The 13,559-nt window shown below is 33.2% G+C and overlaps 1 protein-coding gene across 2 annotated transcripts in view; it reads left to right on the plus strand.

Moving 5' to 3' along the window:
- The window catches only part of LOC129938398 (aminopeptidase N), a 206,859-nt gene that overhangs the window by 153,819 nt on the left and 39,481 nt on the right, over positions 1-13,559 (plus strand). For both annotated transcript variants that reach the window (XM_056045932.1, XM_056045933.1), the window contains one exon: positions 3,637-3,885. In XM_056045932.1, coding sequence (XP_055901907.1) covers positions 3,637-3,885 — 249 coding nt within the window. The remainder of the gene's footprint in view (positions 1-3,636; positions 3,886-13,559) is intronic.

A 13,559-nucleotide genomic window follows, 5' to 3' on the forward strand; every position in this document is an offset into this window, starting at 1 on the left:
AGCAGAGGTAAGGGTTTTGTTTTCGTCAAACCAACCCTACACCACAAGGAATTCTTTTTCGTCTGTAGGGAAGGAATTGCAGAAGACTCCAATCAAATGTAGGTTAAATTGATTTATAGTTCAACATAGAAACTTGAAGAAAAAAAGGAATGGAGGTGTTTCAGGTGCCAAGAAACGTGCCACTAGATTTTTGTTGTTGTTTTTCTTTTATCTTCTCAATTAGACTTTAAAATAAGCGCCTTAGTAAAAAGACATTTAGTGGAATAGGAGCAAAATTAATTAATTAAATGGATGAGACACGGGACATTCATATGGTAATTTATAAGACTTTACAATTACAACAGTTTATCTTCATTAAGATTACTTGTGTAATTTGGTGCCTCGCGTGGCTTGAAAAAAAAGCTCTGAGTGCTCGAAGAATGTATGCAACTTATGTACATTAGTTCTTTTGTTCAATTTTCTGGACACTAAAATTATTTCTGAATTGGTTGTTAACTATTTTGGAATTGTTTTACCTAAAGAAAAAATCTTCTTTATATCAATATCAATTTGGTTCTAGAAGAATTATCCTAGGTAGTTCTTGCGTTTTTTGAGCTAGGGCAGGGCATGTAAAAAGGAGGTGAAGAACTGTTTCCTCCTCGTCCTCATTCATACAGGTTCTGCAAAAGTCATTTGATAATGCACCTGGAGCGTAGCGTGCTTTCCTATTAGAAACTAGACAATGAAAGCGATTATCGAGCTTATATGCGATCTGCTTAGAGACATCAAGCACCTTGAGCGCTTTAAATCTAGAGTAGGTTAGATGTTAGATGTTTTTCGTGACCTAACACGTCGTAATGTTATTCCACCTGATGTTAGCCTTTTTCATAGTGTCTTGCATTATGTTTATATGTAGCGATTGGTATGCCAGCATTAGCCAAACGAAGTAGAATGGGTTGTACTGTACCATTTCTGGCGAGTTCATCTGCCTTACAATTTTCAGGAATGCCTCTATGGCCCGGCAATCGTCAAAGGTGAATATTAAACTGTTTTGCCATCTTCATTAAAGATGATCGACAGTTCTGGACTGTGAAAGTGTTTGTAGAGACAGACTCCAGAGATTTGATAGAGGCCTCACTACCTGAGAAATTACAGATAACCAGGACAAAACTTCTTTTTTCGTCAAAAATTTAGCCTGGAGCACGCTACAATGAAAGAGAAGGCGAAATGAGAGACTTAATTTTAGCCGTTCAAAGTAAACACCTCCACCAATTCCTTAATTTGTATTTAATTCAAATGTGTAAAAGTAGATTGACACCTCTTCTATGTATTCCCTATCCTTCTAGAAGGTATAGAAATCTAGAAGTTTCTGCCGAACTGCAGTAGGGAGATTGTGAAGTCTCATTTTAAATACTTAAGAATTACGGAGCGGTTGTTGTTGTTAACCCACTGACAAAGCCTTGGGGCGAATAGCAGAGCTTGCAACTATTTGTTTGGTTAATATATCAAGAGATGTTCGGTAGAGTGAGTATCCAGTGCAGCAGATGATGTCGTGCGAAAAGATCCACTTATGCATTGGCAAGCTGAACGTTGGACTTTATTTGGTTTGTCACGGTTTATAGCTTTTCCTAAAGCTGTCCACCCTACTGCCACACCGTATAGTACAATTTGTCAGATTACCGATATGTATAATCATTGCGTTATTCGGGTTTGGAAGCCCAGTTTATTACAAATAGCTTTTTGCAAAAAATAGAGCTACAGAAGCATTTTTGAATCTTTCGTGTGAATTACGTTACCAGTTTAGTTTTGTGTTTAGAATAAGACCCACGTACTTAGCCTAGCCTCGTCTGAGAAATTTAATTGGTATCTTTAATATAGTGTAACTTTTTACATCAAACGGACTCTTTAGCATTGCTTTTTTTCTTAAGAGCTTAAGAGCTTCTCTTTCATACATTTTAACTTTGACATCTTGAACTTTTTTGCTTGTACTCGTATATCTTGAATAAAAGTCTTCAAGGGCGGAATGAAAATGTCATCACGGCTAAAGACAAATCCATGACATTAAAAACAAAATTGAATTTTTGTCATCGTCTCTTAATCAAAACCCCTTAGATTCATTTTCCTCGACAAAATCTTTTGTTGAAGAAGTCGGATGTTAGATAAATATCAAGGAATTTATATCTGGTATGAAAATGGTGTTAGAAAAGTGGAAAGAAGAAATGTGTCATTACTTCTCAATGAAAGAGATATCGAAGAATATTGGGCCAAGGTGGATATTTAATCCGTTTTCAAATGCAGCTGTAAATGGGGCAAAATTGGCAATCAAGCTCAAGCAAAGTCTGCTGGATCTATCTGCCGATAGAATGCTTCAATTCAATTTGGATACCTTTTGGTTAAGAAGCCTTGAGCCTGTAAGACCCCAAGGGGGTCTCGACCCACACGTTGAAAAACACTGGCCTAAGGCATATGTAAGAGTTCTATAAGGGTAACACCCTGCTTTCCTGAAACCACTATAGCAACGTTATCCGGATAGGCAATCACTCTAAAGGGCTCCGCATCCAGATCATTTATTACTTCATTTACCACCTGGTTCCAACGGATAGGGGTTAGAACACCTCCTGGCGGTGTTCCTCTACTTTGACTTTTAGTTTAGTCAAAAGTTTAGCTCAGCAAAAACGAAAATAATCTGCATGTTGAGTTTTTACAAAGAACGTCGAAGGAGTCACCATTTAAAATGTTGATGCATTCTTCTAACGAAAGAAAATTTGCATTAAAATGAAGTCTTTGTGTTTTCTTTACGATTGAACACAATGCTGCAAGGTGTATTACATTTTCATTCTACTTACTTTTAAAATCAAGCTTATTTCTCAGATTGAAAACTCATTTCTCAACTCTTTGCATAAAATTCTGATATAACATCTTGTCTATGCGAGTTATGCAGTTGTATAATCACATTTTTAATTTATCGATTTTTGGGTTTGCAATATGATGGAAAAATCATTCACAACAGCTTTATCATGCTATTTTTTGACTGAACTGTAACTACTATTAAAACTTATCATAAGAATACATTTAAGAATGTAAAGGTCTGATCGACTCATTGCCTTGACAGTGTAATCCGCTTTTGCCACTAGGTTCTTTTTGAAAAATATAATCCAGACCCCGTATGGATATTAATTATAAAATAATGTATCACTCCTGAAAAAATATCTGAACGAATATCTGAAATTGACAGTACTATTTCTGAATAGTACTGCCAAGTACAGAGATTCATTCTTAGCCGTACCAACCTAATGTGGAATATTTTACAATACTTTGTCTTTAGCAGTCATTTCAATATTCATCAGGAACTCAAAAACTAATATGCTTCGCCAGTTCTTTTGAAACTATTTCTCCCTTTCCACTATTTCTTTGACATAAAAAGGGTAATACAATCCCCTTGAGTGTGCAGAACGGAAAAAACATTTCCCACAAATTGGTCCAATCTACAGGACACAAGAATCAAAAAAATTCTATAAATAAAATTGGATTTAAAATTTGTTATTTTAAGATACTCTTTTAAATTGAATTATTGCCCCTTTATTAGTGCTTAATTATTTCTAATTGATTTATTTCTAATGTACTCGTATGTTATTGTATTATTTGGCATTTTTCCAGTTGCACAAATGGCCACAGTTCATTTAATAATAACAACAACAATCATGGAGAGAATTTTAGCGCAACGATTGCAAGCGCAAGTACTTTTGGAATGCCATCATCATCTCGGTCACCAGGAACAAATGCTGCAGCTGCTGAGGGACATCATGACCCAGTTACCAATAAACCAAACAATAATAATAAAAAGGGCCTCAACCCCATCGATCGAAAATTACATGTGTACGAAGGATGGACACCAGAAATTTATAAGTAAGTGTCAAAAGAAAATTTAACTTTTATTTATTTTTAATTTAATGTCGACTGCATATTCTCGTTCTTTATTTTTAAATTTTAATTTTCAAAAAAAGTTCAACTCCTGTCAACATCAATTTCATCATAGAAAATGACTATGACTTTCCGCATATACATATTAAGGTTTTATAACTTTTGCAAAGCATAAAATAGTCTTGGAGGTAGTGTTGCCAGTGAACTAATTTCCGATTATGTTGACTATTTTCTTTTACCAAAATTTATAAATAGTTTCCAAACATAAAGACCCAAAATTTGTAATCATTTGTGTAATATAAAGTGATAGCAACCATAAAAGATATAATTTGACAGCTGACAGTTGAGAGCAATTGAAAATATATACTAATTATGTTCTATCATAATCAGGGACGGCCCCAGCCAAACTTGCGCTCTGTGCAAAATTCGTAGAAAGCGTCCCTTTTTTGTATTTTTACACATAAACTGATACCCAAGCATAAACCTTTTCTACATTACCCAGGAGGTGGACTTTCAGTGCGTTTTTTTATTGAGGTATCCCAAGCAACCCTAAACCATAAACTAAAACGAAGCGATGAAATGAGCAGAGGGGAAACGTTTAAACTTTGAAACCTACTACTTTCGTCATACATTTTGCAAATTCAGAAATGAGATCATCGAAGTCTAAAGAAATTAATAATTCCTTTTCATTAGACATTATAGATAAGGCTACCAATCTCTTTTACGATAATTTTTACTAATTTTGCGTTTAGAAAAACTAAGCTCTACTGAAGCTACTGTGACCGGTATTGTATTAATGTTTTGGAGAGAAATTACTGAGTTCGGAGCAAAATATTCAAGGTTTGAACTTAAAATAAAGTTTAACACATCTAAATTTGAGCTTTTGTAGTACCCGTGGCATGATGGTTAGTGCGTTGGACTGTCATGCGAGAAGTCTTGGGTTTGAACCCTACCTATGCCATTTAAAGTTTTTTTTAACGGGTACTGCCTCTTGCGAGGAATTGACAAATTTTCCGAGAGTAATTCTTGTCATGAAAAGTGCTTTCATAAATTGCCGTTCGGATTCGGCTTAAATCTATCCCTTCCATAACTGACAGCAGTACTCGCGCACAGGAATGGCTGAAAGTTGTCAGTCACTAGGACCTAGTTCTCAAACGGACTATTACGCCACCAATTTTATTTAAACTTGAGCTTTGTGGTGTAACAAGCGGGGATATTACGGTTAATTCTTGAAACAATTCTTCTCCATCTAAATCTTTAAAACTACCTAATGTTTAAACATTCTGCAAATTAAGGCATGAATCACGGACATTTATATTTCTTAAACATTCGCTTATGTAACTTAAAACGAAAACTTGATACTATACATATCAAGCTCTTCAAACCTTACTGTAATTGGCTTGATCAAGTATTTTGAAAAAATAGATCAAATAAATCTACTTTAAATCTTTGTTTCAGTTCTTAAATAGTTTCAGGACATTCGCCATCATGAAGCTTCAATAAACATATTTGATATTTCTCTAGGGAACTAGCAATACGCTCGGTTAATTGAACATACCTCCGTAAGGACTTTACAAATATTTACAAGTTTTATTTATATTTTCTAAAATATCAAACCAAATTAGTAAGCAGAAAATAAAAGTAAAATTTAAACATTTTATTTCCTAAAGATTTTGCAATGTGTTTTGCCTCTAGATTTCCTATTTCTCTAAGAGCTTCATATATTTCTTCTAAATTTGTTTTAAAAGGCCTCAATGCATTTAACCTGCTCTCCCATCTAGTCTAAGAAAGGGGTTTAAAAGTTAAGTTTTCATTGAATGAAAGTGATGTTAGTTAGTGCGCAAGAGGTAACTTAGGACAGTTGTGATGGATGTTTTTTGGAGATTATTTTAAGAATCTTTTGTGGTTAATAAAAGGGCAAATAGTACTACATATTTGTTTGCGCAAGATCAGATTACATTTTCTTGCTCCTGGTAAAGTGCCACCAGAATTTTGAGCCCTGTGCATTTGCACATCATGCTTTGTTCTTCCCTGATCATAATTCAGCAGGACTCGAAAAAGTACATGAAAAGTCTGTCCCAAGATCGGGGTGTGAAAATGATCTGTTTGTGTATTTCCTAGTCTCTGTGCGGCATGAAGTTTAATCTTACCAACTCTCTTTTCGATTGAATGTTCATTGCACGTGGAGGTTAATATTCTTAGTAAAATATTAAGCCAGTTCCTTTACTTTGTCGAACCAAAGACTCTACTTTTTAATAGTATACAAAGCTATAACTTTTGACAATCTTTTTATCTTGGCTCGATCAAACTCTATCCCACCGGGAAAATCATCAATGAAGTTGTCGATAAACAGGGAAAACAGGTACGGAATCAAGGGACATAATTGTTTTACTCCCATTTTTGTTTCAAACCGATCCGACCTTTCCTTACCATTCCACACCGCAGTTATATTTCCTTCATAAATTATTTCTAGCAACCTTGAAATCTTTGTTGTCATTTCCTTGTTATAGAGCTTGTAAAACAAGACTCTTCTAGTTAGTATCAAAGGCAGCCTTGAAATCTATGAATAAGGCATATAGCTTCTTTTTCTGCTGCAAGAGTGGTTCCCAAATGCTTTTTAAAACAAAAATGTTGTCGTTTGTTGAATATTCCGCTTTGGAAACCCGCTTCAAATTCTTTAGAAAAATATTGTTATTGTTAATCCAAACTGTTGGGCGATTCCTTAGAATTGACACCAATACCTTATAAAATTAATTAAGAAAGGATATTCCGCGGTTTGGATTAGATATATCTCTTTTTGTAATGGATTGTGAACAATATAACTTCTTTAAATTCAAGTTACACGATTCCATTATTGAATATGCTATTAAAGGTACGCATAAGTTGTGTAACAAAATCCAACTTGTCATATTTAAAAAATTAAACTGTGATTCTATTAGCTCATGGTGCTTATTCATCTTTAAGCTTACTCAAACTTCTTCCTCTGTTACAACAGCATCACTTAGTAAAAGGATTTTGCATACACTGGAATCAATGCATCTTTTTTAGAGCTTAAAAATTTTTGCAAATGGGTTTTTTAGCATTTCGACGGATAGTGTGTCACTGATTTGAAGACATTTCCCATTAACGATATTAACGGTTCTTCAAAATTCCGTGGAGTCTTTGCAATTAGTAAGTTACAAGCCTTTAGATTCTTAGAGAAACGATTTTTTCCTTTGGTTGATCAGTTTGAATTTTTCGTTAGCTTTCATATGAAGTCTTTTGAAGCACTGGTCGTTTTGTTTTCGGAAATCTCTTAACTATCCAAAGGATCTGATTCTAGCTGCTTTACGTTCAACGTCATACCACTTTTCGAGGCTCTTACATCTGTCAGCAGACTTTTGTCTGCATGTTGGATACGACGTTTGTATTATTCTTCCAATGTCTGCTCTTTCTGGACTTGTAGCTCGCCTTGTCCTCTTTCCATAAAAGTTTCGGTAGAAGATTGAGTATTCTCAAGTCTTTATCAACTGATGCCGATGGTATATGTGATCTTAATTAACAAGGTGCGAAAAAAATAACTTGGAAAGCATCGAACATCAACTTTTAAAAATCACGAATTCTTTACCCATTAAATCAAATATAAGGTTAACAGAAATGAAAGGTTGAAAACAAATAGAAAGCATCGAATGAAGAAATCGAGGTTTTGGCATAAACTTCATTGTTATGATTTTTCATAGTTTTTTTTATAAATTATTTAATCCAAAAAGAAACCAATAATTTGCAAATTAATAATGACTGCTAATTAAAAACATAGCATTATTGACTCTTTTCAAAAATACATCAATTTTTTGGTTGTGCATTTTTAAGTTGCTATTCATTAGCAGGGTGGAAATAAAAACATAGATTAACAAGTTAATAGCATTCAAATAATTTGTTAAAAAGCTTTAATTAGTGACTCCATTATGAATGCTTTAAAACATAGAAAAAATACTGCACGTCAAAATCTGTTTTTAAACAGCTAATTTTTGAGCAGAGATCATTCAGTTGTCGCCTTTCCAAAAATGTTTGGAGACATTGACAGTATTGCACGAAAAATGAAAATGCATCGAAGTGAGTTGAGAGGCAGATAATCCAACTATTAACTCTTCTAAACAAAAATTCTGTACATTAAATAAAAGTTTAACAGAAGTGAAAAACAAATTGAAAACATCGAATAAGGAAATCGAAATTTTCACAAATAATTAATTTTTTACAAATTCTTTAAAAAGTGAAGTGTAACGAAACGTAATACAAACATAGAAAACATCAAATTACAAAATTAATGTTATTTTAAAAGTTAAAAGTTAAAATTGCAACTCTACATTACTTATACTACACAATGAGTTAAGTTAACCTTCTTCTACATGGTCTACATCTACATCATGTCTGGGAACTGGGAATAAAAATGTTCTGTTGTTTGTTGTTGAAGTTAAAGTTATCATTGCAATTTCTGGAGATGACATCATTCCTTTTGACTTCTTGCAGTCTTTCTGGTTTGAAATATGAAAAATACGAATACAAAAATGGTTGTTTACACGCGCTGTTTGCCCTGTTGGCCTGGTTTGTTGCTATTTGTAATGCAGTGCAAAAAGCACTCACATAAAGACTGTGACTGGCATAAAGTAGTTTGCCTTGTTTTATTGTTACAACCACAAAATAAATGAAAGACTAACTGACGACGACGACGCACGATGCAAAGGAGCTTTATGTCATTGTTGTTAATAATTGGAGAGCATAAAATAATCTTTTTACGAGTTTCATGTTGACTCTTTTATAAAACTTTCCCTTCACGTCCACTATTCCATCATAATATAGACTCCATTTCAGTTTTTGGATTTTTTTGATAGCATATAAATAAATTATTAATTTATTACTGTCAAAGTATTCCGCATCCATTAACCAAAGACCTAATTCAATGGTTCTTCAGTTTTTGTCAGAAGCTCTATGCGTGCTCAAGTCGTTTTTATGACAATTTTATTGGTCGATACATAAGAAATAGCTTCGAATTCACTTGATTTAAAATAAAGGGCTCAGTTACATTACAGTTTCGGTAAAAAATCAATAATAATAATAATTTTGAAGAGGCTGCTTAATAGTTTACGAGTTCAGACGTTATAGACCGACAGTTTTGAAATCGAAATTTTAACTTTCTCAATTTCAATTATGTTTGTTTATTTGATTTAACTTTAATGATGGCGCGGCGGCCGGCGTGATGTTTTTCTTTTTTTTCTTTTTTAAATTGATGGTACGTAGGTTTATATAGATGATTGTATTGCAATATTAATTGATATCCCAATTTTTATTGACACCTTGTTAAATATCAATGAAGCCAGAATAATATAAACAGTCAATAAATTGAGGACACAATGTATGGTTGATATTTTGTTTTTATTTATTTAAGAATTTTGTATACGTTAACAAAGATTCAGACTGTCTCCAAGTATAATCAGTTTTTATATTCATATGAATTGTAAAAAATATTAAAATAAATTAAAATAGAGGTAGACACTCGTGTAGCAAATATAATGAACTTTAATATAACTTATGTCAATTGATGAATGATTGTCAATTATATCGTATAAGAAAAAAAAAAAAAAAACGGTTCACAAAATGTCCCATCTAGTAAATATCTTTAGTTTTTAAATAGCTGTCAATAGTTTTCATGATTGTTCTGACTTGCAAGTCAACTAATGTTCAAAACTGGCGAATTGGCTTGCAGGTAATTGAATCTCGTAGTCCTTTAGTTTTATTTTAAAGAAAAAGTCATGGTGTTAATCATTTGAGTGGCTACCTATCATTCGCAACTATCCGGGATCCTTGTGAAATAAAATCCAATGAATTGTATTGTATACAAAATACAATTTTGGTTTACTGGTGATGTTCATGCAATTATCCAAAGCTATCCGGATTCGTTCGAAATAAAAACAACTGATACTAGCTAGAAGGCCTCGTCAATTGGTATACACTATACAGGGTAATTCAGGGGAATAGGGTTCAAAATGAATTTGTTTTTATTGAAGTACGCTGATTGTGAGTAAGTCGGAAAAGTCTCAATCTATCCGTCCCATAAAAAACCATTTAGTTTTCACAATGGAGCAGTGTTCGCATATGACTTATTTGTCAAAAACATAGAATCAACAGTAAAAGTGCAGCGTGTACTCAGAATTAATCTCAACATTGACCGGCACACTACTGTTCCTAATCAGAAAACAATTATGAGATGGGTCACTGCTTTTCAAACAACGGGAATAATTATACAAAAATATACACCTGGCCCAGTACGTACTATAACAACTCCCAACAATACGGAAAGGGTAAGGCCGCTGTTCTCCAAAGTCCACGACATTCGGTGTGCGAACAAGCTAAGGCTTTTCAAATCAATTGTTCTTCCATTCGACTCATTGTCAAGCGTGAGTTGAACTTCCATCCTTATAAGGTGATAATTGTTTAACAGTTGAAACCCACTGTTTATGAACAACGTTCAGAATTTACATTAGAGATGTTCTTGTTATTTGACAACATTACTCGCACACAGGAATGGTTGAGAGTTGTAAGTTACTAGATCTTGGTTCTCAACGGACTGTAGCGCCACCCAATTTATTTTATTTTTATTAATGACGATATGATGTTATTTATAAATGATGAAGCACATTTTCACCTCAACGGTTTTGTAAATAAGCATTTTGGAGCACAAACCCCCTTAAAACTTCCACGAGCGCTCGTTACACAGCTCTAAAGTGATTGTTTGATGTACACTTCCAAAAGAATCAATCACCTTTCCTTACTTTTTTTGAGGAACAACGAACCACAACGCGGCGGGCGACCGTCAACTGTGCCCGTTACATTGACATACTTAATGACTTTTTAAAATCAGAGTGGCGTAGAAGAAGGCGAATTATCAACCCGTCAAATGTTTGGGTCTTTTTAAAACTTTAAATGACACTAATTTGTGTATGATAAAATGTTAATACAATAATTGTACGCCTAAAACATCATGAATTATGTATTTCTATTTGTTTTTGTCCCTATTCTCGTGAACCGCCCTGTACATGAAAGATGGTTCATGTTTACAAATTAATTTTATTCTTTCTACTTATATATATGCAGGTTCAGACGTTATAAGGTACCAGAAAGTAAGGCAAGTTTCTGGTATCTGATTGGTCAGCTGACAAAAATTAGTTTCGTATTAATTCAACTATGTGGAAAGTTGACTAGAAAGTTTGTCAAGAAAAATCTCCCTAACTATCAAGAAAAGTCTTCTTCTGTCAAAATGACAGTTGATCATGTTTTTTCATTCAACTGAAAGCACAATTTCGTTTAATAATTTTTGTTAAAAGGGTTCCTTCTTAATTTGAAAAAGAAATAAGTAATAATAAGTAATCCTTACAATACGAAATACAAATCGTGATGGACTTGAAGCATCTGTTTTGTAGACAATAATGTTTTTCTAGTTTTTGCGGTATGCAGAGATTTGTGAAATAAATAAAAACTTACTAGTTACCTTGGACAAAATGTACGTTCAAAGAATGAAGTTGACTGCCAATGAAGTTCCTTATGTTGTCTTAACCTGCCCATTAAATATTTACATTTGTCACTTTTGAAGATGTCATCTTTTGGCATTGAACAGTTTCTATCTTCATTGCTAAAAAAAGACCAATACACTCTTTAATTCTCTACAAAAATTGAGAACATCTTCTCGGCCGGAAATAGTGAAATAAGTGGAAAACTTAAATTGTTGGGACACAATTTGGTACCCAATTTTTGATTAATTTTTTCTGGGCTTGCACTTCTACGAATTGATAAACACTACATCAAATATGTATTAACAAGGCCCTCATTTATAGCCAATTGATGAGCCACGTAAGAATACTGAGTGACTAGATTTTGATAACTTTTCATTCACTGTTTGTTTATTTGATTAATGTATTCAAGCTAAAACTGGTTCGTTGAATTAAGATAAATAAGTTAAAATTTTGTGTGCTACTTGTCTTTTTTAGTGAATTAATTACGATTCTATAAGTTTATTTCCAAGCAAAGCTCTTAAATATTAATTCGATTTTAATTGTTTGACATCTGACAGGTTTAAATATGCATACATAAAACATTTTTTAAATAATTAAAAACTATTTTGATAACGTTCAAAATAACTTTATTTTTTAATAAATATTGTTTGAAGTTTTGCAAAAAGTTATTGCTTTTGCTTTAAATAAAGTGCGATTTTTTAAAAGTTATAAGAATTTACTTCGATCTTACGGCCCATATAATTTAATGTTTGCAGATTATTTCATGCAAATTTTGACCTACTAGTCTCAAATAGTCAATCCACTTAGTCTAATTTTGGCATACTCTTTCCCACATTTCGGACGGTATCTCACGAATAAATAATTCAATGTTATCATCCAATGCGTCAGTTGAACCGGGCTCGTCTGTATAGACATGAGCTTTAACATAGCCCCACAAAAAATAGTCTTAAGGCGTTAAATCGCACGATCGGCCAATTGACCGGTCCCGAACGTGAAATAAAATGTTAACCGAACTCGCCTCTCAATAAGTCCATTGTTGCGTGATCTGTGTGGCTTTGGCACCATCTTATTGAAACCACATTTCATGAAAGTCAAGCTTTTGCATTTTGGGCAAAAAAAGTTGGTTATCATCTCATGGTAGCGCTATTCACAGTAACGTTACGATTTGCATCATCTTTGAAGAAGTACAATCCAATAATGCCACCAGCCCATAAACCGCACCAAAACATGACTTTTTCTGGATGTATTGGTAGCTCTTGCAAAGCTTTTGGCTAATATTCACTCCAAAATTGACAATTCTTCTTATTTACGTACCCATTGAGACAAAGATAAGCTGAACATAATTTTTCCGTAAAAAAAGTAGATCTTCGCCCAATTTTCTGGTTACCTTGGTCTAACTTTGCGTTCAAGAGATGTTGTCAACTGGACATCAAGTTCCTTATGTCAAATGTTTCAGGAGTGATATCTTTTTATGAAAAGTACTTCTCAAATCAGGCGATTGAGTCTTAATATTAATTCATTCATTCCTCACATAATACGAACAAGCCTTTATATTTGAGCGAATACCAAAAGATGGTATGCTGGAACGTATACGTAGTTTTAATTATATTTCGAGTTATATGTTTCCATTTTTCTCTTCAGAATTGTCTACTGTTAAAAAAATAAGCTTGAGTTTAATAGAAAAATCTTAAGTTTGAAATGTTCTTATTATATAATAACCCAGCTGAACTTGATGTTTAGTAAACAAAAACAATAATGTTTCGATGGATCTAATACGTCTTCGCTTAGGTTATAATTTAATTTAATTTAAAAACAATTGATACGATCCCATGAATTGCACTAACATAAGCTGTTCTAAATTCACCCTGAAAATTTATCAAGTTTCTCAAGCTCGTTTCATAGCAAGTAAAGTAAACAAAACGTTTGAATACATTAAGTTACTCAGAATGAAATAAATATCGAACACTCATAGGAATCATTGCTCGTTATTTTGCACATTAGCAATTTTTAGTGTTTGAGTAAATTTTTAATGGCGCTTATGTGTATCTATCTTTTTGTATTTGATTTTCAATATACCAATTCAAATATTGAACTTATAAATTATCCCATTGATTT

Source organism: Eupeodes corollae, chromosome 1, assembly GCF_945859685.1.
Source record: "Eupeodes corollae chromosome 1, idEupCoro1.1, whole genome shotgun sequence".
Taxonomy (NCBI): domain Eukaryota; kingdom Metazoa; phylum Arthropoda; class Insecta; order Diptera; family Syrphidae; genus Eupeodes; species Eupeodes corollae.